General features: G+C 46.2%; 1 protein-coding gene and 1 non-coding gene across 10 annotated transcripts in view; both read right to left on the minus strand.

The window, feature by feature from the left end:
• Positions 1-21,803, minus strand: part of RALGAPA2 (Ral GTPase activating protein catalytic subunit alpha 2) — a 277,106-nt gene extending 255,303 nt beyond the window's left edge. For all 9 annotated transcript variants that reach the window (XR_011248179.1, XM_069547852.1, XM_069547851.1 and 6 more), the window contains exon 1: positions 21,243-21,803. Coding sequence is in view for 8 of the 9 variants with exons in the window: in XM_069547852.1 (XP_069403953.1) it covers positions 21,243-21,348 (106 nt within the window). In the remaining variant the exon portion in view is untranslated. The remainder of the gene's footprint in view (positions 1-21,242) is intronic.
• TRNAW-CCA (transfer RNA tryptophan (anticodon CCA)) lies at positions 11,528-11,600 on the minus strand. The gene has a single exon. It is a non-coding gene; the product is annotated as a tRNA-Trp (tRNA).
• Positions 21,804-24,743: the final 2,940 nt, after the last annotated feature.

The raw sequence follows: 24,743 nt of genomic DNA on the forward strand, positions 1-24,743 counted from the left end.
ACTTGATCCCTCCCCGTGGCACACCTCATCAGTCAAGACTCTTTCATTCCTTTCTTCCCTTATTCCGCTCCACTAGGATGGAAGCCTCAGGCAGGCAGGAATGCCATCCGCCTGGGATTTGGTTACCACTGTATTCCCAGACCCAGGAACAGAGCAGGGTGCCCGACAGGTACTCAACATGTATTTGTCAAATGAACAAGATAATTGACACCACATCTTTTTTTAATCTCTAGTCTTCAAAATTTAGAATGACTGATTCCCTTAGCTGTCTTATTCTTTTTATAAAACACAAGACTCATGAGATGACTATTTAGAAAGCACAGCTCTTGGAGAAGGTGGCCTCAGGCATGGGGAGTTAGTGCCCAGTAGCAGGGCACACAGACAGGATCACAGAGCTGCCTTTTTTTTTTTTTAATAATTTTTAAAATTTATTTGGCTGCACCAGGTCTTAGCTGGGCCACACAGGACCCTCAGTTGTGGCATGTGGGATCTAGTTCCCTGATCAGGGAGTGAATCCGGGTCCCCTGCACTGGGAGAGCAGACTCTTAGCCACTGGACCACCAGGACAGTCTGCTTTTTAACTTCAAGATGCATAGATATTATAATAAGAGGACTGTTCAGGAAATAAAAAATGACCATAAACTTCCTTTAGAAAGATGCTCTTCACCTGCTCATTCAAACACGACTGGGCCCCTCCCCCTGCAAACTAGGCCTGTGCCAAGTGCTAGGAAATTTGAACAGAATAAGATGCAGGGGCCCCCAGAAACAGGGACACAATCAAGTAACGGAAATGACAGGACCAAAATCCAGGCTGGGCCTCAAAGCAGGGAGTGAAGGCCAAATGGGAAGGTTGGAACTACTAATAATACTGTATATTTACTCTTTAAAAGACACTTTCATGGATATACTATATTTGACCCTAACCACCCTAACCCTGTGCTTGCTCCTTGGAAGAAAAGCTACAACAAACCTAGACAGTATAGTAAAAATCAGACATCACTTTGCCAACAAAAGTCCATATAATCAAAGCTATGGTTTTTCCAGTAGTCATATATGGATGTAAGAGTTGGATCATAAAGAAGGCTGAGCACCGAAGAATTGATCCTTTTGAACTGCAGGTGCTGGAGAAGACTCTTGAGAGTCCCCTGGACAGCAAGGAGATCAAACCAGCCAATCCTAAAAGGAAATCAACCCTGAATATTCACTGGAAGGACTGATGCTGAAGCTGAAGCCCCAATACTCTGGCCACCTGATACAAAGAGTCGACTCATTGGGAAAACACTCTGATGCTGAGAAAGATTGAGGGCAGGAGGAAAAGAGGGAGACAGAGGATGAGATGGTAGGATGGCATCATCAACTCAAGGGACCAGAGTTTGCGCAAACCCTAGGAGATGGTAAAGGACAGGGAAGCCTGGCATGCTGCAGTCCATGGGGTCACAAAGGGTGGGACACCACTTAGTGACTGAACAACAACAACAACCCCATGAGGGAGGTGAGGGAGGTGTGGTCAAGTAAAAAAAAAAAAAACCTTTCAGATTCAGGATCATCCGTAACCTGCCCAAGGTACCAGGCCAGTCATAAATGTGGGGAAGACTCCCATCTGGGGCTCCAGCCCGAACATGAGCTGCACAAGAGCCTCAGAGACACGTGGGAATAAGTCAAACCCAGAAATCGGATCAGGAACATAGAGAAATGTCATCTCCTTGGGGAAGGGCTATGCAGGGGAGCAGATGGAGAGAAGCAAGAGGGAGAGAAGACCCCAAGACATGCGGGGACAGCATGGGCCTGAGAATGGGCACCACTTGGCTCGCCGGGAGGGACCTTAGCAACCTTCCCACCGCCTTGTGGGGCCAGTAAGGAAGTGGGAAAGAGGGGAAGTCCTGGTATGTCCAACACGGACGCTAGCACCTGGCCTTGTTGGCCTCACAAATGCACTCCAGGCAAGTGCATTCACACTGACCACAGAGGAGCAACCACAGGACAGCTTCACAGAGCTGGGGGTCATTCCGGGATTTGTAAAGAAACCTCCTTTAATTTCTCATTCTCCTTGACCACCATCCAACAACCAATGAACAGTGTCTATTATATTCCCATTATATCTGAAAAAATAATCTGTATTCCACACCAAAAGCTACCCTCCCCTGTCCAGCTAAGCCTCCTGCTGACAGTTATTTCCCTACATTTAGTTGGAAGACAGTAGCAAAGCTGGAGTGAAAAAAACCTTTGGAGCAGGCCGCCTGGTTTCAAGTACAAAAGCCACAGGACCTGGGCAAGTTATTTAAACACGCTGTTCCTCAAATTCCTCACCTGAGAAATGGGGGCCAACAATAGTTCCTGTGTGATAAAATGAACACAGACAGGTAAGATGCCTCTAAACGCAGAGTCAGCATTATTTAAATAAATGTTAGTTGTCTTACAATTACCTAGCTCCAGGCAAAGGCCACCGAACTAGCCAGGAACAACCCAGCTTCATCTGTGAAGTCATAAAAGTCAATGACTCATGAAACTCAACCACTTAATGAGAACTTTGATAAGAGACAGCACTTCATCCCAGTTCAGCAGCAGACGCTCCAAAGCCAGGGAGGCTGTCCCTCTACTTCCTCCTACATATGGTCCTTTTCAGTAGCAATCCTACTCCTTTTAGGATCTGATCACTATAACCCAGATCACTAAAACCAGCTTCAGCACACCCGGAAGTACCAAGGGAAGAGGGAATACTCTTCTCAGACTCAGGGGCCCTGGTGGACGCTGTCAAAGAGGAAGTATGGGCTCAGAACAGCTCCTCCCAAGTAGGGAGTGACTCCCGATCCTCCAGCCCTCCCTCCCCCACCCGCCCCAGGGCTCAGAGCCACCCTAGCGCTGCCCACACGGCTGCGTGTGGGTGCAGATGGTGTCATTCACTCACATTCCCTAGATGCTGGCACCCAAATACGATGCTCAACATCACACACTGGTGAGAGGGAAGGGGACTGAGCGAAAAACTCAGGGTGGATGTGGCGACTTCATAAAACATAATTCAGGAACAATGAGAACAAGTCAGACACGAGACAGAAAACACCGACCGGGATGAACATCATGAGTAATGTGCCCTTGCATAGGGCTAATGAGAGCCTAGTGGTTTCAGCCTTTTCACAGCTGCCTAGGTCTCCATCCTCCCTCCCTCTCTCTCTAAAAAATGCCACAAATTATTCCCACCCTCCATCCACACCTTTAGAAAACGCCCACCCACACTGATCCGGGCTGAGCTCCCGACCTGCTGTGGACCACCAGTCATCAGGAGCCTGATTCAGCAGTGGCTGCAGAGCCTCAGGTAGTGTCTGGTCCAGGGAGGTTGAGGTAAACATATACACAGTACTATAGATAAAATGGATAACTAAGAAGGACCTACTATATAGCATGGGGAACTCTACTCAATATTCTGTTAATGACCTACATGGGAAGAATCTAAAAAGAGTAGATATATACATATAACTGATTCACTTTGCTGTACACCCAAAACTAACACAACATTGCAAATCAATTAAGATTTAAACAAAAAAGAAATGAGAAAACTGGAGCAGAGCAACCTGCAGCCAGGGCAGAACCATGCAGCAATGCAGACAGGTGAGGGAATAAAACAGACACTTGCTGCCGTAAGGTCTCGAAGCCTGAGATTTGGAATGGGTTGTCTTGGTTGTTATAGAAACGTTGATGGTGAAAGAAAAAGAAACTCACCACTAAGAAGTGTCACAGGCTGTGGTGACCCCATGAAGAGCTGCCCCCAAGGACCACACACTGTCTCCTTGTCCAAGAATGAAAAGCAGAAAAAATGGGGTCAGATAACAGGGGTTCCCCCATGATACAAACCACCTTCCACAGAAAAGTTTCAGCAACACTAGCACAGTCTGGGCAGGCAGGGACGCCCTCTCCTGACACCAGCTGGGAGAGTTTAGAACCTCCTGAGTGTGCAGGACCATGCCAAGGGCAGGTAACCGACCTGGAACTCACCTAGGGAGGACGCAAAGTCCTCATAATGAAGCCTTTTCAAGACTCAGGAGGGAATCAGTTATAAGAGAGCAGGCGTGCCGACTGTGCTTCAGTGGTAACTCAACACTTTTCCCATCATCATTACCATCTAAGAGAAATTCACATCTGAAAATGCATCTATGTATATGCAGACCTAAAAAAATGTCCTTGGACTGACTATATGCAAATACAAAACCCTTGTGTGCACAGAGATGCTTAGGTACACAGCAGGTGGAGGGCTCCAGTCCCAGGGGCTGCATAAGCTACCCTTCACTGCCCCCCGCACACTCTCCGGAAGATTTTAGGGTCTGGCTCACTGTCTTTGTCCCCACATCCGGCGCTGATCTCCACACTCACACAGGCGATGCCCCACTTCATGTCTCCACGGAGGTTATCCTCTACTCCCTCTGCCACCCCGGCATCCTTCCAACCTCCACTCCTTACCTCTCCTGCTCACTCCTTCTGAAAACCTAATTCTGACAACTCTTCAACCTTCCTGGGCCCTTGAAGCTAATGACCCTACCACCCTGATCAATAATCCCTGTGAAGTCTTCACTTCTTTGTTGATCTAATGCGGCTTCCACAGTCCATCTTTATTTTTTGAATTTTTATTGGAGTATAGTTGCTTTGCAACGTTGTGCTAGTTTCCACTGTACAGCAAAGTGAGTCGGCTCTACGTAAACAAATATCCCCCTCCTTTTTTTTAAGATTTCCTCTCCATTTAGGTCACCACTGAGCATCCACTGTCCATCTTTTTAATCACCCTGCCCTTCCCGATCATACTCATTCAATAAAACCCCAGTTTCAGTTTCACCCTTAATCCAACTGAAAGTATTTATTTCTGCACAGCCATGTGACAGATACCAAATACTTGTTAAAGTACTGAGTATATGTGAAAGAAGCCTTCCCAGGTGGCTCACTGGTAAAGAATCCACCTGCCAACGCAGGACGCTCAGGTTCAATCCCTGGGTTGGGAGGGGCATGGCAACCCCACTCCCTGGAGGAGGGGCATGGCAACCCACTCCAGTATTCTTGCCTAGAGAATCCTATGGACAGAGGAGCCTGGCGGGCTACAGTCCACGGGGTCGCAAAGAGTCAGACGCGACTGAAGCAACTTAGTACACATGCACATACATGAAAGAATGGTTTGTACATGTATAACAAAACAAGCACTTTAAACCCACCCACTCAAGCACCCCCTGCAAGGGGCTCCACACCGCTCACCCAGTTCTCAGATGTCTCAGGGCTAACAGCTGTTGTGCTAGTAACCCAGTGCCCAAGCACCACGAGCCAAGCCCAGCAGAAGGAAGAGCCTAGAACACAGACGTAACACTGATACTTCTGGAAGCACGCAGGGACCTAAACTACATATTCCTCTTTGCAGAAATTGAAACGAAAACTCAAACTCTCACTTTCGCTCTGCTGATGGTTTTGTTATTATGACACATTGTTATAGCTGTGTTGGGCTGTTTTAAATTTTTAAGAAATTTCCCCTGAAAACAGACATATATTCAAATTTGTATCATAATGGACTATTTCCATAGATGTTCTCTGTAGAATTTAAACTGAAAGCGAGAGTGGCCTGGAGCAGGCCCTCCGGTTTCCCCTCTGGCCCCCCACGTCCAGTCAAGCCCACGGCAGACCCTTGTCTTCCTAACAGACCCATTTGTTCAGGGACCATCCACCCCACAGAACTGTGTCCTCTTGGGGCAGGGGTGGGTGACCCGATGCTGGGGAGTCAATTACAGTGGGAACAGCCCCCCTGCCCCCCACCAACCATGAGTTTAGGCTCAAGCCTGTGACCCTACAAGCACTGGGAAGAATTCTGGTGGAGATGCCAGGAAAGGGTCACGGTTCATAAAGGGACACAAAGCGCAAGTGCTTCTCTGGACATTCTGTCCAGGCGCGATGCCCGAGCCGCATTTTGCCACTCAGAGGACAGACCTGCCACATGGAGGAGGACACTAGGGAGGGCAGAGCAGGGAGGGGGAGCCTGTGGACGGTCACATCGCTGAGCCGCCGTGCCAGCTGGCTTGCGGTCACATGCTTTGGGGCCGATTTTTAAAGGAGAAAAAAAATTCTTCTTCGTTTATGCTTACACTTGGGTTTTTGTTGCCTGTATCCAAAAACATCTTTGCAGATTCTGACAGTAGAAACAAATCCTAGTATAACTGAAAAGTTGTAAAAGCTATATTCACCCACTTCATTTCCTAAGGTGTCTTATTTTCATTTCTTTATACCTATATGGTAAGATAGATGAAGAAAGTAAAATTCTAGAGGTCAAAAAGATGCTAAAACTCTGTTACTCTAGATTGATAGTCCCCATGTAAAAGTGATTCTGATAAAGATATACTCCATGTACCTAGAGCTAAAGTTTTTAAAAGTAGAGTTATTTTTAAACATTTCTGACACACCTCTCTTAAATGCAGGCTTCTAAAACTTTATTATTAACAGATATCAAGTGCCAACACAATAAAACAAAATATATACACCAATAAAATATAATGTTTAAAACTAATGTATTTTATATACATTCACTTTTTATGAAGTATAGTTGATATACAATAAGTTACAGGTGTACAATATAGTGATTCACAATTTTTAAAGATTATACTTCATGTTTATTATAAAATATTGGCATATTCCCTGTGCTGTACAATATATCCTTCTAGTTTAATTTATACATAATAGTTTATACATTTTCATATATCTCTTCTTTTGTAGGAAGCAAGTTTCATCTGATTTTTTAAGGCAACGCATAACTGTTTCTACTTTTCTTTCTCTTTCTTTAAAATCAGAATATAATTTCTTTACAATGTTGTGTTAGCTTCTGCTGTACAGCAAAGTGTTAGCAGCTATACGTATACATACAACCCCTCTTTCTCGCATTTCCTTCCCATTTAGGTCACCACAGAATATTCAGTTGAGTTCCCTGACTATATAGTAGGTTCTCATTAGTTATCTATTTTACACATAATAATGCACTACACTTTTCTTGATCTGAATTGGCCTATATTACAGTCAGATTCACTCAGGAGGGAAAGAGTTAGAGATAAAAATAAATAAAATAGGAGCTAAATGGGAACAGCTCCAGCTTACTTCTAACAACTAAGGAGGCAGAAGAGAGGTGATGAGGGCAGAGAGAGGCATCTTACTTATGTCAAACAATCATTATTAATAAGCATAATAACAGCTTACAAAAGGGATTTGTATATATTAACTCAAACCTCCATCAGCCCTAGGAAGTAGGCAGGGGAGGGTCAGCGGGGTCAGGTCCCCACCAGGACTGGAACCCAGGCAGGCAGTCCAGCTCTCCTTCACTGCTTACCTGAGTGAGCCTAACATTAACAGAAAATGATGGAGGAAGTGCAGGGAAGTACACCTGGAAACACCATTTTTTTGAAGTCCATAAGAGAGAAATGGTAGAAAGCCAGGAAGCAAATAGTTACTAACCTCCAAAGAGAACCCAGAAGCTGGTATATTTAGGACACCAGAGCCAGCCTGCAAGGGGAATGACCTTCACTCCAAGACAGGTTAAAAGGGTGGCCTTTCTGTGAAATTAATTCAGCAGAGACTGAGACAGCCTTTTGCAAGGGGTTCTCTTTACTTCCAGAAACTCGCCCCGCCATCCTCTGCCCCATCATCAGCCAGGACACTGTCAGGCCTGTCTCTCGTCCCTCATATGAGAAACCAAAGGCAGCCACCCTTCTCCCGCCAGCCTGGGTCTGCTGACAGGACAGAGCACCTGGATTCCCAACCTGAAATGGGTGGTGGATAATTTGCTGTGTGAGTCCCATGGGACAGAACAGGGCCATTTAAGTATCAGGTAAGTCTTCACTTACTGATATGAAAAATGTCCAAGGCATGTCAGATCAGAAACAGAGTGTCAGCCCGTGCATAATGACTACTCGTGTAAAACTGCGTTTCTGTGTGCAGGCACAACACATAGAGATCACATATCAGCAACAGTAAGCACAAAAACACGCCTACCAAAATTTTAACACTGGTTATCCGGGGACTGAAGAATGTGAAGAGCTTTTTCACACTTAAATGATTTTTTGCTTATTCATGTAAGTCAAATGAGTATGTAAGATTTTACAACCAGAAAAAAACTACAAAACTATTACTCATTTCAGAAACAACCAAAAAGCTGCCAGAGTGTTTCAGAGATTTTTTTTCAATGTCTGATTATTTATCGTAAAAAAGAAAAGCACAGCAGACATGATATCGACCATAATTTCCTCCAAATGGGTCTGACTCTTCAAGCCTGAAGAACATTCAAGACCCAAGCAATACAGAAAAGTAGTATCTTTACCAGGACGAAACTGCACTAAAAACAGAAAATAATTTCACCTTTCTCTGCCCAACGTTGTGAATAGACCTCTTCTGTAAGAACAGATAAACTTTTTGTACATAAATGCCTAAGCGATGATTCAGGTCTAGAGGACTTTTCTGCTGTCTTTAGGGAAAGCTGCTTCTCTAATCGTCATTCACCTCAAAGGGCTGAAAAATGATACAGTCGGGCAGGAGGAAATGATCTCTGTCCAGCCTTTTGATAGCTGAGCTGCACAGGAACAAACAATGGTGTGACGCCCCTGAATGCAAAAAGGTGATGAGATCTCCAATCACAGTCAGACTCACTTGGATGGGATAGCCTCAGCACACGTTAACTTCTGCTCAATCCACGGCTCATCACCAACTGTGGAGCAGATTCCCCTTTGATTCAGCAGCAACACCAGGTCGTAGAAACCACATATCTCTTCAATTATCACTGAGCTGAAGACCAAGACTCCCTCAGGCCTTTCCACTAACAAACACAACCTAGAGGGAGTTCCCTGGTGGCCTAGTGGTTATAGACATGGGCTTCTGCTCCTGGGGGCCTGGGTTTGATCCCTGCTCAGGGAACTAGGATCTTGTAAGCTATGCAGCATGGCCAAAACAAAACTTTTTTTAATGGCTCAAGTTCTTTAAAAAAGAAAAACTAACACAACCTAGAGCACAAACAGGGTCCTAATTTAGCAGGTACATGACACCCAGTCCATCTGCTTCATGAGATAAATTAACACTGCATTGACCCATCAATGTTTTCCTGTGTTCATTCATTTCCAGCCACTGGCTAGTCTCCATTTCTTATCCATATCGGGGCACTTCCTAAGGTACCTACTCTCTGACTCTTCCAAGAATTCAGGGTGATATAGCCAGTGCATTCCACGCTGTCACAAGCTCGGGCTGCTGTGTGGTCCAATCTCATGGCCCAGGGCAGTCTAGCATTCCTGCCTCACTGGCCACGGTGGCCCCAGCCCATCTCTTCATCATGACCCACTGCTACGGCAAGGAAGGACCGGCCACATGTGCTGGACATGGCTCCCTCCAGGTAAAGAATCTGCCTGCAATGCAAGAGACGCAGGTCAATCCCTGGGTCGGGAAGATCCCCTGGAGAAGGAAATAGGAACCCACTCCAGTCTTCTTGCCTGGGAAATTCCATGGACAGAGGAGCCTGGTGGGCCACAATCCATGGGGTCACAAAGAGTCGGACATGACTGAACAACTGAACAACAATAACATTCCCCTGGGGACCCAGGAATGGGTCTGTTCCCACACACAGAAGGAGAGAGGTTTCTTTCAGGAGAACTTAATTCATGGTCTCAACTCATTTTTTGGCCATGCCAGACAGTATGCTGGATCTTAGTTCCACGGCCAGGGATTGAGCCTGTGCCCCTGCAGCAGAAGCATGGAGTCTTTACCACCCATCTGCCAGGGCAGTCCCTTGAATTATTACTTTATTGATGGGAACTTCTGGCTAGTGAAAACAATCTCTGTCTGGGACAAGAAAGCTCTTAGAAATTTTTCTGAACATCCATATAGATGGCTGTTCCTCTCCCACAGACTCAGATCCGGGTACATGGAAGTCGCATTTTTGGTTTTTCTGAATGCAAGCTCAGGCATGCCCAGGGGCTGGGTATAATGCCTGGCACATGGCTGGTGCTGGATAAAAAATAACACGGGATTCTGGAGCCAGCTGCCTGGGTTCAATCCTGATGCTACCATTCACTAGCTGGGCAATGCTGGGCAATGTTCTTAATTTCTCTGGGTTTTATCAGGAAGACGGAGATAATGATATTCCCCACCCCACAGGGTAGAGAATTAAAAGTACATGTAAAGTATTTCTGGTGGTCCTTGGCACAGGGAAAGTGCCAATTAAATGCTACTTGTTATTATTACAAATACGGAAGCATGTCACCAAAAGGAATCAAGATGTACAAAAAGCTGTTAGTGTTCTTAGTGTTATTTAGCATCAGTATCATTTAGTGAGCGAGACCAGGCAGAACACAGAGGAGCAGAATATAAAACCAAACACTACAAATGCCAATGGAAGACACAAAAAGCTGTGGGAATTCTGAGGAAAGAGCATTTCAAGGAAGAGGAGTGAAGGCACTTTGTGTGAAGATGTGACGTGACTCTGTCGGCTCCTGGAAGAATTCCGCGGGACGGGATGGCTGACATCTTCTAGAAGGGACCGGGTATTCATCTGGGTTCTCTGGGAAATGGATATCAAAACAGGACTGTTCGCGCAGGAGGTTGATTGAGGGAGATGCTGTGAAGGACAAAGAGGAGGACCTGGGAAGGGCGGACTGAGCCCTGCACAGACGAGGGGAGGAAGCGGGGCTGAGAGGCAGCAGAAGTCTAAGGGGCTGCTGGCCCAGGCGTCTCGGTCTCCAAGGAATGACCACGTGAGCAGCCCATGTGCTCAGTAACTGGTTGGAGGAAGCCCAGGAGGAGCCCGGCTCTGGCTACCCAGTGGAGGTGGGTCCAAGGGCAGCATCAGTCAGTGGGGCCCTGCAGTGGAGCTGATCTGAGCACAGCCTCTTACAGCTCCCACGGCTGGCACAAGCCAAGGTCCTGGTACCTGCTGTGTCCTTGAAAGTATGGTTGAGCCTCAGCAAACACGTGCCATCGCTGAAAGTTAAACAGAAGACAATATCCTTATCTTTTTCAAAAGGGTTGTCTTCTTTTTAACTAAACTGCAACTGCAAAAGCAAAATCAAAGTACACATTTACTGTTATAGATGACAATTACTTTTAAAATAGTGTTCTGTGTCTTTCAGATGTGGTCTCAGTTTCTGAAACAACATAAAAGATGTGAAGTGGTTATGAAACATCTCTTTTCTAAAAATCAAAGTCAAAGCCCTCAGAGCAAGATTCAGAACGAAGAAAGAAGGCTCTACTAAGGATCTAGAAGGAAAATTCCTTTATAAACCAGTTGCTTGAGGCCGCAATTTGATCAAATGAGAAAATATTTTGCAGGAGTGTGAAGAGCTACACGAATATGAGGTATCAATACAGTCAAGTAACGTCTCAGGTGGTGTGAAGTCATCTGAAAGGTAAGTAAGTAAGTAAAGTCACTCAGTCCTGTCCGACTCTTTGTGACCCCGTGGACTGCAGCCCACCAGGCTCCTCAGTCCATGGGATTCTCCAGGCAAGAATACTGGAGTGGGTTGCCATTTCCTTCTCCAGGGGAATCTTCCCGACCCAGGGATCGAACCTGGGTCTCCCGCATTGGAGGCAGACGCTTTAACCTCTGAGCCAGTCAGGGAAGCCCTATCTGAAAGGTAAAAATGGAGAAAATCCCGATCACCCTTAAACATAGGAGCCACAAGCATCAGGGAAGGTGCTCCCACAGTGAGGGACATGAAGGAAAGAGGACCTCCGGGTCCACAGCCACAGCCACATCCTCCTCACACCACCGCCCGGGAAGGTTAGGCAGCATCCATACCACTTAAACTGTCCCCATTTTATTTATTTATATATATATACATCATATTTATACATATTTACACATATACATTTTTATATATAGTCCATCCTAAAGGAAATCAGTCCTGAATATTCATTGGAAGGACTGATGTTGAAGCTGAAACTCCAAGAGTTTGGCCACCTGATCTGAAGAACTGACTCATTTGAAAAGACCTGATGCTGGAATAGATTGAAGGCGGGAGGAGAAGGGGACGACAGAGGATGAGATGGTTGGATGGCATCACTGACTCAATGGACCTGAGTGGGTAAACTCTGGGAGTTGGTGATGGATAGGGAGGCCTGGTATGCTGCAGTCCATGGGGTCGCAAAGGATCGGACACAACTGAGCGACTGAACTGAACTGAACCAATTTACATACATATACATTTCCCCCTTCTGGCCAAGCATTTAATTACATAAGATAAACTGCATTTATGAGATCATCCCCATCCCCCACAAAGAACAAAAACAAAGCCTCTCCGATTACAGTGTTTATTTTGTGAAGATACATGGCAAAGAAAAAGGAGTAAGACACCTTCAGTTCCTGTCACTATACCAGTGAGAAAACTAGTCAGCAGTTGACTTGCCCTCGTACCTTCACAGAAAAAGCAGAAGCCATGGTCCGAGAGGTCCCTGCACCACCGTGTCATCCCACAACTGGTTCCTGCTTCTTCCGAGCAGCCTCAGACAGAGAGGAGCCCCTGTGTCAAGCCTGTTCTGACCCACCCTCTGGATCCCACAGCAGATCACAACTTTCACCTTTTTAGCCCCTTTCTCTCTACTATTTCTTCAATTTTGCTCTTTTATTATTTCCTTCTTCTACATGTACATAAACTCAAATTCTCCCAGGTCTTAAAAAATGTAAAAATCATATCTACACACACACACACTGACCCATCCATCCTTGATCTGGAATTTCCCAGTCTCTTCCTGGCATATCAATGTGTGCTCTCCCCATGGCAAGGCCCAGAAATAGGACTCAAGCTGGCCAGAGCGAAAAACCAGGGTGTTCCGCGCTCCTACAGCTGAGAAGCTCGGGGTGGGGATGGTGCACACAGGATCCATGGACTCTCTTCACTCTCCATCTCTCCGCTCTGCTTCCTTCTCACAGTGAATTCAATTAAGGCAGGTGCTCTCCCCGTGGAGGGAAAGGCAGCACAGGCTACATCCTCTAGGACTGTAATCTCAAAGGAGAGGAGCTCTCCCCCTCCAGGCATCCATGTTTCAAACCTCAGGGAGACTGGGGCTCCTGGACCATTCACGGGGGGAAGACACTGGATTTGGCTTCTCCACTGTTTAAAACTCCTGCCTGGATTCCCAACATCCACCCACAGCATAGGGTGAAAACCTGCGCACTCAGCCACGGGGTGGCCATGCCATCACCTCTGCACCAGCTCCTCTTTTCTGCAGTCTCCTCACCCCCAACCGCCCACATGGGAAACTTCTGCATTCACAATTCCAGACCCACCTCAGCCCCGCCTGCCCTCAGCAAGCACTGCCAGGCTCTCCAAGGGGCTTTCTGAAGTGCCTCCTCTTCACCTGCAGCCCCCCATACATTTCCATGCACCCTGCTCAGGCAACAACACTCTCGTGGAAATGTAGCCATTTACTTGTCTGTCTCCCCTAGCAAACTGCAAATTCCGTGCTTGTACCTTATTAATCTCTAAAGACAGAGCCCTGCCTAGCAGACACACACACACACACATCCACGCACACACACTCAAAAAAAGTATGGGAAACCAAAATTTTTTAAAAACCCAAAAACAAGACAGTGGCTTACTACATTTATACTTTGATTATGCTTAATTTTACAGTACAGCAACATATTGCTTCTTCTAAAGACAATCTTAAACTTTGAACTGAATCAATTTGCTATTTTGAAAGTCAATTTTTTAAATACAATAAGCAGTCCTCTACAGTTTTATCTCTGGTACTTAGTTTGGAGACTAAAGACTAGTACGCTAAACAACTAGTAGAAGTTATGTATGTCTATCAGCAAATAAAGCATTTACAAGCAAAATAAAAATTATAAAAGTTTTCATTAAAATACTCTGGACCTACCAATTACCCCTCTTCCCAGAATAAAAGGTCAAAGGCAAAATAAAAATTATAAAAGGTTTTATCCAAAATACTCTGGACCTACCAATTACCCCTCCTCCTAGAATAAAAGGTCAAAGGCAGCCTTTTTCAGTTATCTCAAAGAAAACATCTGAGCTGTCAGACTTTCATCCTAAGTCCACCTTTCTCACATCAGAGAATCTCCAGCCTGAGGAGCAGGGGTGGGGTATCTGTGTGACATATATGTGTTCAAAGTTCATTTTATACTCCAGAAGTTACAGGTATACGAGCAACTGATGAAAAATGAAGAAAGGGAGCATTAGGGCAAAATCACTTGGCTTCAAACAAGGTCACCAGAGAGAAGCCATCCCAAGACTGCCTGAAGGGCCTGGAGTTATATGCCCCAGCTTCATGGTGGCTGCAGAGTGTCCATGTGGCACTAATGTCCACAAGGAAATATTTTACCACCTGTGATGGCTGCCAAGGACACGGAGAGGCCAGCAAACACGAAAACACAGGAGGAGTCTTTTCATCTTCTGTTATGTTCATATCAAATACGGCTTCAAGGTCTGCCTAGAACAATACGGTAAAAACAGACGAGGAAGAGGGCATCGAAACTCACAGCAACATGTCTGGGAGACATGCGAAGACTGAGGGGCTTTGGTTTACGCGTTAACATTCATTCTGGTGGGAAAATATATTCCCTGGTATGTAAATATGCTTTTGAGTCAGGATAACTAGCAAAAGCACGACATGAGATGTACAACCCTATGACTCCCAGCCCTGCTCCTTATGGGCAGGAGTCCACCTCTGGGAGCCTCAGTTTCCCCATTTTCAGGTTGGGGGTGGGAACACCAACATCATCAGAAATTGGGGGACAACCCAGTGAGATCATGACGCTGATAAACAACCATGTCATAGCCTCCTAACCCCTCATTAAGCTCCAGACCCCACGTCTAACAATTTCCCCGATGGTCCCATTTGGATCTCGCCTTTTTCTCAAACTCAATACAGTTCAGTTCAGTCACTCAGTCGTGTCCAGCTCTTTGCGACCCCATGGACTGCAACACACCAGGCTTCCCTATCCATCACCAACTCCCGGACCTTGCTCAAACTCATGTCCATCGTGTCGGTGAGGCCATCCAACCATCTTCTCCTCTCCACTCAAACGCAACACATATCACACCAAACTCACCTTGTGCTGTTATTAGCTAGGGTCTCCTCCCAGCCCCTCTGGCTCTATCCGTGGCACCCCCACTACCTAACATCAATGATCAAATTCTAACAAGGTATTTGCTGCCGCTGCTGCTGCCAAGTCGCTTCAGTCGAGTTCCACTCTGTGCAACCCTAGGGACAGCAGCCCGCCAGGCTCCTCTGTCCACACGGAATTCTTCAGGCAAGAATACTGGAGTGGGTTTCCACTTCCTTCTCCCAACAAGGTGTTTACTGCTGGTCAGATTACAGAGGATTTGACTGTTTCACCCTTGCTGCCAGACAGCACATGAACAACACTGAGGAGAGCACAGTGAATCAAGGCATAAGCACGCTCAACCCAGCAACCTGACTTCAGTGAATCTATTCTAAGGAAACAATGCAAAATGCAGAAAAAGCCATTTCCCAAGATGTTTAGAGTAGTAGTATTTACACCCGAGAAAGAAAGAAAAAGTTAAAAAAAAAAAAAAGGAAAAAAGGATTGATGAAGACAAGTGAAAGTGAAAGTGAAGTCGCTCAGTCGTGTCCGACTCTTTGCGACCCGTGGACTGTAACCCACCAAGCTGCTCCGTCCATGGGATTCTCCAGGCAAGAATACTGGAGTGGGTTGCCAGAAAGGAAACTATTTAATCACCAGAGGATAGTCTCAATGAATACCTGTCGTTAATAAAAATAAAAGGAACAAGACACAGGTAAAAGCTAACAGGAAGTTTAAAAGGCAACATTTACAACGTGTGAATAAGTGAACTTGTCCCTACTTAAAGCAACAGATGCACAGAAGGAAGCATCAAAATATTCGATTGTGTTCTATGGGCATAAAGAGCATCGGTGAGCAGCTATTCTCTCCTCTCTAGTTCCAAATTATTTGGTCTGAACCTTGGGGTCACTAGAGTTGACTGGGCTGTGGCCCCGACCCCAAACCTCTTCTCCTTCAGATTCATCACTCCTCGTCCAGTTTCTGCAAACCACCCTTGAATCTAGAATCACTAGTTTCTGCCTTGGGGTCCTTCATGACTCCACCTTCTTCTCCAGTTGTCATCCGTCAGCTCCTCCATTGCCTACCTTCCCAAGGTCTCCCTGCCCTCCCACCAGCCCAGTTCTATCCTGGCCCTGCTGGCAGGGAGGCAGTTCTCAAATCTTATCATGTGACCTGCTAAGAATTCTCCAAGGGCACCCTCTCACCTGCAGGATAAAACTGAAGCTTCCAACCCCTTGTGAATTGCCTCAGCTTCTACCCGGTCAGGCTACCCCTCCTTGTCTCCTCCATGACATCATAGTCCACCTCCCCGTCCTGCCTCACCCCTGGCCTATACGCCACTCCAGCCACTGCTCTGACATTGCAGACGCTCTCAGGGCCAGGGTTCCAGCACCGAGTCCTCCGTGTCCGAGGTTCTTTGCTCTCATGCATCACCTCCCAGGTGCATCTCCACCACCAGCTCCTCCCCTTCTCGGCTGGAAAAGCCCTCCCCACCCTTGCTGCTGCTGCTAAGTCGCTTCAGTCGTGTCCGACTCTTAGCGACCCCATGGACTGCAGCCTACCAGGCTCCTCCACCCATGGGATTCCCCAGGCAAGAGTACTGGAGTGGGTTGCCATTGCCTTCTCCCCAACCCTTGACTTTCCCTAAATCTAACCCTGCTCTGCCCAGCAGGCCATGCTGGCCACGAGTGGCTCCGCAGCACTGGAAATGCGGCCCGTCTGACTGGAGGATGCTGCACGTGAACAGTACATGCACAACTTCCAAGACGTGTTATGTGAAGATAACGGAAAAATTGAACATTTTACTTGGACTGCTGCTGCTGCTAAGTCACTTCAGTCGTGTCCGACTCTGTGCGACCCCACAGACGGCAGCCCACCAGGCTCCCCCGTCCCTGGGATGCTCCAGGCAAGAACACAATGAAACAGATGTATAAGGTTAAATAAAAGGTATTACTAAAATTAATGTCACCTGTTTCTTTCTGTAATATTTTTATTTTTAAATATTTATTTTATTCATTTATTTACTTATTTGACTGCACTGGGTCTTTGGTTACAGCATGTGGGATCTAGTTCCCTGACCGGGGATTGAACCCAGGGTCCCTGCACAGGGTGTGTGGAGTCTTAGCCACTGGACCACAAGGGAAGTTCCTCACCTGTTTCTTTTTTTACCTTTTTAGATGCGGCTACCAGAGCAGTTTAAATTACACCTATGGCTCACATATAAGTGAGTCTAATCTTTAGTCATTCTTTAGGTCCTGGTACGAGTAAAACCTCCTTCAAGATGCCCTATCTTTGGTCTTAGTAGTGTTTTGGAGGCTTTTTTTGCCACATTACTCAACATATGGGATCTTAGTTCCCCAAGCAGGAATGGAACCCAAGCCACATTGGAAATGCGGAGTCTTCACCACTAGACCACAAGGGAAGTCCCCCCATCTTTGTTATTAATGATCTTTTCTGCACCTTGAAATCCTATAATGGAGTCCACCATATAAGCCACTATCTAATTACATAACACATTATATGCTTACTAGTAAATATTTTATACCTATTGTTCTTGCCACATCAATGCCATGCCTAAACCCTATTTAATAGTAGGCACTCAGCTTGTTATTAGGCACAGAATCTCTGCAGCAGCAAGAGAGCAATACACAGTATTTCAGTTTTGTTTTGTTTACTTATTTTCTTTCCTGAGGATAATTTCAACAACGTAAGGAGACCTGGGAGTTGGGAATCGAAGAGCTCTTTGTTCTTTCTCCAACTTAGATAATACATTCACAACATTCAATGCCTAGTTTGGCCCCCAACAAGCCCCTCCTGGTCTCAGTTCTCCCCCATCCTTTAATATAAAGTTAATAATATCAGGCCAATCTACGATATACAGCCAAGTCAAAGCAGCTACGTTAAGTTCTAACTGGAGTCATTGCCGTGATAGGAATAAATACGCTCCTCTTCACAACTAACTGTAACTTTCCCAGCCAGTTGTCTTAAATACGGACTACCTTTTATGAAGAGGGAAAGGATCAATCACAATTACTGAAACGAGAAAGGAGAAGGGACAGCCTATCAAAAGGCTCGTCCTAGCCTATTAATGACAGGAAAGAAGTGACGAGAGAGGAAACTGTAAAATGTCTACTCGGAGCTGAAACAGCTCTTACAGTACACTCACAATCACCTTTACGAGGCAGACATTACCACAACCACTTCACAGAGTGAAGAAACTGAGCTTCACAGATGGGCTGAGGAACTGGCCCAAGGTCGTGCAGCCGCAGGCTACAGATCCCAGTCAGCGGTATCGACTTTGTATTTAAAAACTAATGTGGTCTTATCACTTGAAAATATGTGAAAAGCAAGAGCATTATCTACATATACAGATAAAAATACAACAATAATTTCGATTCATTTCCTTCAAATGATTTTTTTCTTTGCAAATATATCTATTTTGTTTCCTGCTGGTTTATTGAGACATAACTTGACTTACAGCACTGTGTAAGTTTAAGGTGTACAACATAATGATTCGACTTACATAGACCACAAAATGATTATCACAGAAAGTTCAGTGAACACCCATCATCTCAGAGAGATAAAAAGTAATGAAATAGGAAAAATGCTCTTTCTTCGGATGAGAATTCCTAAGACTTACTCTTTTAACAACTTTCATATATAACATACAGGAGTGTTAACGACAGTCACCACATTGCACGTTACATTCCTAGTCATTTATTTTATTACGGGAAGTTCGTACTTTCTGACTGCATTCATTCAATTATCTCCCCCCTCCCCCGGCCCCTCCCCCCAACATCCTGCCTCTGGTAAACACAAATCTGGTCTTTTTCTATTTTTTTTAATTTTTATTGGAGTATAGTTGATTTACAATGTTGCGTTAGTTTCTGCTGTACAGCAAACTGAATCAGCTATACATATACATATACAAAAGAATTTTAAAATTCTTTTCCCATATAGGACATTACAGTGTACTGAGTAGAGTTCCTGGGCTATACAGTAGGTCCTTATTAGTTAATCTATCTTGCATATATGTTCGTGTGTGTTCAGTTGTGTCTGACTCTTTGCGAACCCAAGGACTGTACCTCGCCAGGATCCTCTGTCCATGGGATTTTCCAGGCAAGAAAACTGGAGTGGGTTGCCATTTCCTGCTCCAGGGGATCTTCCCAACCCAGGGACCAAACCTGCATCTCTTGTGTCTCCGGCATTGGCAGGCAGATCCTTTACCACTGAGCCACCTGGGTGTGTGTATGTCAATCCTGATTCAAATAGTTTCTTGATCTTGGCTAAGTCCTAGCTTTTAGATCAGAAGGTCTTTTTTTCTAAGTAGACTTTTCCATAAAGTAGCAAATCAATAGGGTATGTGATGTGGTGGGACTACCACATTGCTGTACTATTTGTCTTTAAAGCCTTTAAACCCACAGTTGTAGGCAAGAGTTTACACTAAACAGTATGAATCAGAATGCCTCAGACATGTGCACAAAAATCTAGTCCCTACAAATAAAGACTACAGTAACAAACGAAGTACACCAAGCCAATCCACAATAACAACAACAGTATACATAAGGAATATGAAAGGGCCCCTCCAGGATACAAAACTGAGGTCAGATGTCTCAATGAAAGGACAAAACAAAGTTCCTCAAAATCAGACACTTTCAAGTGAAACCACAGGGCCTTGAAAATTAATTACTTTCTCAGAACGGTAACAAGGTACTATGTGTCTCTAAGAAACCCAACATCTAGGTTTAATGGATTCTGCCTTTGTAAAATGTAGCCAACTTAATCCTGTACACTTGGACTGAACACAAATTCAAGTTCTCTACCACAGAGTAAGTCCCCAAGCATCAACTGCTTTAAAATACCTCTTTGCTCTGCTCTCCATTATCAATAATGTCCCTGCAGTAGGTGTTAATCAGTCACTAAAGAGCCCCACACAATACAACCTGTGTGTGCCTGGTATTTCAGTACAGGAAGTAGAAAGCTCAGTTTACCAAGACTGCATTTCACTTTCAAAAGTCTTGAAAGCTAATCCCTCTAACAGTACCTAATTTACATTTTATTCTAAACTGACCAAGCCGGCAGTGGCATCTCAAGGAATCTGAGAATGTGAAAAACTTCACTTGGCAAAACTAGGTGTGTGGCTTTTTCTTCCTTAGAGGTACTTCACAGTATAAATAGAAATCATTTGCAACTTTTAATCTCATGAACAAGAGCTTTATTTAAAATTCTCACGGATACAATGAATTCTCTTATGCTCTTTCCTCAAGTGACAGACACATCAAGACTTTGTGCCCTAAATCAGGTGATTTTGCTCCTTTCAAGAAGAAAAAAAAGACATCTAGAAGAAACAAAGTATCTTTTTCATAGCCCCCAAATACACTAAGAGAAGTATAGACAGTAAAGGTGTTTACATTCTAAACAAAAATTAAAACTAAAGGAGGTAGAAGAGAAAACAAATAACAGCGGAGCAAACTGGCTACAGATCACAGGTGGCAGGTGAACGGAGGCCTTGGGAACACTTGACACCCACAGGGGTGAGCTTCATCCCAGGTCAAGTGCAGGCCCACCCTGGGGTCTGCAGTTCCTCCACCCAATGGGCTCACAAAAACGCAAGAAGCCACAAAACCGTCAGGGTCATCTTGACAATAAAGCATAAGCAGCCTCCTGGAACCCAGGAAAGTCACCCCTCCCTCCTAGCAATCACGAGGAGCCCCCTTCACACCATGGACACAAAGAAACCGAATCAACCAGATCCACGGGAAGAGAGGTGACACTTAAATTTATCCCGAGGCCATTCGGAGGCTCAGTCTACTGGAGGATCAGACTCAAAAAAAGGTAAAATTAAAAGTGGCAGGGCGGGGGGTGGGGGTGGGGGGCCGGAGATGACAGTTCAATTCAGTCTGCGCTGGGACCACACTTGGGACCACTTAGGGTCTCGGACTCAAACATTAAAATTAGGAACTGGGAGGGGAGATGACAGTTCGATGGGTGCGTGCGACGACCCCCAGGGTTTGCTGGGGAGGGGACCGTCCCACCGCAGCCCGGCTCCGAGGCCCCGGGGGAGGAGGGGTAAGTTTACAACTCAGGGGGACGCCGGCACCCACGCGGAGGGTCTGCTCCCCCGGCCCGGTATCGCAGCCCGACGACCCCCGCCCGATCCCAGCAGGAGCGCGCCCTCGGCCGCGCCGCGCCTCACCCAGCAGCGCCCGCAGGTGCTTCAGGCGGGTCAGCACGTCCTTCTTGGGGTCCAGCACCTTCTGGGTGGACTTCTTCACATCCCCGTGGCTCCTCCGGGAGAACATCCCGCCGCAGGGAGCCGGACCCCCTGCGCCGCGCAGATCACAGCAGAGGGTCGGGCCGGCGCGTGTCGCGCGGGCCGCTCGCCGCCCCCCCTGACCGGCAGCAGCCGCCAGCGCCACTGCCGCCGCCTCTCCAGCTCCGGCTCCAGGAAGGAGGGGCGGGGGCCGGGCCGGCGCGGGGCGGGGCAGGAAGGCGGTGTCGACGCGAAACCCGCCGCCCCGCCCCCGCGGGAGGCGCCGGCCGCCACCACCACCCCCCGCCCCCGCCACGGGCGCGGCGCACGGGCGTGCGATCCGGCCCCGCCTCGGGGGGCGGGCCCCAGCGGCGCCGCGAGTCACAAAGAAGGTGGCCTCCGCGCGCACGCTGTCCTCCGAGCCCCGGGATGCTCCGTGACAGCGACCTCCAATCAGGCTGGCGTGTTTTCCGCGCGATTGGAGTCAGTGCGCCCGCTCAGGGCGCGTGCCTCGCTCGCCAGGCCACCAGTGCTCCTGGGAAATGTAGTTCTCCAGTAGGCCAGCCCCTGAGACCGCCTCTCCAGATGAGTGCAGCATCTGCCCGACCCTCTACCTACCCCTGGAGGCCCAGGTTTCTGTACCTACAGTCTCCGGCCTGTGCGCCCACCCAGTTCTCTCTACTGCAACGTGAATTAAGAAACATTCAGTTCACTTCAGTTCAGTCGTTCAGTCGTGTCCGACTCTTTGTGACCCCATGAATTGCAGCACGCCAGGCTTCCCTGTCCATCACCAACTCCCAGAGTTCACTCAAATTCACGTCCATCGAGTCAGTGATGCCATCCAGCCATCTCATACTCTGTCGTCCCCTTCTTCTCCTGCCCCCAATCCCTCCCAGCATCAGAGTATTTTCCAATGAGTCAACTCTTCACATGAGGTGGCTAAAGTATTGGTTTCAGCTTTAGCATCAGTCCTTCCAAAGAACACCCAGGACTGATCTCCTTTAGGATGGACTGGCTGGATCTCCTTGCAGTCCAAGGGACTCTCAAGAGTCTTCTCCAACACCACAGTTCAAAAGCATCAATTCTTTGGCGCTCATCCTTCTTCACAGTCCAACTCTCACATCCATACATGACTGCTGGAAAAACCACAGCCTTGACTAGACGGACCTTTGTTGGCAAAGTAATGTCTCAGCTTTTTAATATGCTGTCTAGGTTGGTCATAACTTTCCTTCCAAGGAGTAAGTGTCTTTTAATTTCATGGCTGCAGAAACATTACAGTAGAACAACTTTCAAAGCTTTTACAATGTAAACCATCTAAGTTTTGACTTCTGAGTTCACACCAGGTAGTGAGGTTTCACTTGTGGCTCAGTAGTATAAAAAAATCTGCCTGCAACGCAGGAGTCCTGGGTTCTGTTCCTGGGTCAGGAAGATCCCCTAGAGGAGGGCATGGCGATCCAATCCAGCATTCTTGCTTGGAGAATCCCATGGTCAGAGAAACCTGGTGGGCTACAGTACACGGGGTCCCGAAGAGTTGGATCCGCCTGTGTGACTAACACACAGTGAGGGAAGGAGTGGCAAACCCTTTGGCCATATCAAAATCAGAGCTCCAATTATGCACTAAAATGAACAGCTTTGGCAGTAGGGAAAGGAATGCTTAGACTCTGGGAGAGGAGGCCTTTGGTTCCTGGGACCCATCCTCACTTGGAATATGAGAGTGTTTCACCAGGAGGGCTCCTCAGCTTCTCACCTCTTGCTTTGTAGGAAGGGCATGTTCTCTGTGTTGTGCAAGGCTACCTAGCAAAACAGTAGCAGAACCAGAAATAGAACCTGAGGGACCTGACTCTCAGGCTGAGATGCTTTTTAAAGCCAGGTGCCTGTAACCTGGGGCAAGACTTTGAGATGCAAGATGGTCCGGAGATTTCTTTCAGCAGATCTGTAGGGATATTTATTGCCATCTGGATCCTTTGATGCTTCAAATTTTGACACCATTTAGCAGGCTTAAGCTGTTCAAACTTAAGCTGTTGACGTGGTTTCCATCAGGTTGGGATAATACAACTGTCTTTTCCTCAATCAGCTAAACTAACCGGCGGGAAGAGCCAACGATTTACACAGCCTTATATCCTCATTCCTGAACACAGTATTTGATCCTGAAAGCACTCAATAAAAGCTTGTTAAGGAAAATGGGATAAAAAACTAAAACAGTCTTACATATTTAATCTAGGCATGCCAAAAATATCTCCTGGTTGTTAGAACCTCTATTTTTCAAGTTGTCAAATAGCACTGATAGAACTGGGATATATTCATACAAAGGAATGTTACTTAGGAATAAAAAGAAATAGACAACCAATAAGCCCAATAGCATGAATCTCGGACCCAGAGATGGAGGGCCCGCACTCAGGATGACGACAGAATGGATCTCCAGGTGTCATCTCCATCAGGACCACAAACCTTCCATGACTGTCACAAGAGACAAATAACCTTTCCTCTTGAGTGAAGACATTCTGGGCGGCTTTGCTACAGAAATTTAGTCTGTACCTAGCTACACATAGTAAGTCACAATATTCACCACAGTATTCCTTTAAGAAGATACCTTTCATTGTACTGATGGAAAAAGTAGGATGCTCTTGCCTTAGGGAGTTCAATTTTTCTGTTGCAAAGCAACCTGTTATCAAAGTCAAACTGTTGTTGAGCACCTGCTGTGTGCAAGGCATGAGTGTAAACCTTGGGGATAAAAAGTTGTATAAGATGCAGTCTCCTGACCTCAAAAGCTTCCAATTTAGTTGAGAGAGCAACTAGAAAACTGAGGAGACAAACAACAGTGTTCCGCGCACACATGACATGGTCCAGACTTGGTGGTACCAGAAACAGACATTCATGCGTGTAGATTCATCTGATCCATCATATCTAGCCTTCACTTACTGATGAAAATATAGAACTCAGAGTCGTTTCTAAAAAGCCAAGAAATTTAAGTTATTATTTTGGGCTTTTCACCCACCCACCATGAATATTCCAAGTGAAACACAAATAAATAAAAATACTCTTCTCATTTTCTGTTGCACTGTAAAATAATTCCTGCTAGACTTGAGCAAATCACCTGCTTTGCAATTAATGTTTATCCCTCGAGATTCAGAGTGTCAAGTATTTTGTAGACCCTTGAATGTTGTTGAAGAAGTAGCCTGCTGACACCAATAAATACAGATAATGAAATCAAGAGTTAGACACTTACAATGCAAATTAAGACTAGACTACCTTGAAATGCCATTTTGATTAGCAAAATAGAAACATGATTTGACAACATACTCTGGTAGCAGAGCTATGCATGCCTGAATGCTAAGTCCCTTCAGTCGTGTCCGACTCTTTGTGACCCTATAGACGGTAGCCCACAAATTCCTCTGTCCATGAGACTCTCCAGGCAAGAATACTGGAGTGGGTTGCCATGTCCTC

Source organism: Ovis canadensis, chromosome 13 (genome assembly GCF_042477335.2).
Source record: "Ovis canadensis isolate MfBH-ARS-UI-01 breed Bighorn chromosome 13, ARS-UI_OviCan_v2, whole genome shotgun sequence".
Lineage (NCBI taxonomy): Eukaryota > Metazoa > Chordata > Mammalia > Artiodactyla > Bovidae > Ovis > Ovis canadensis.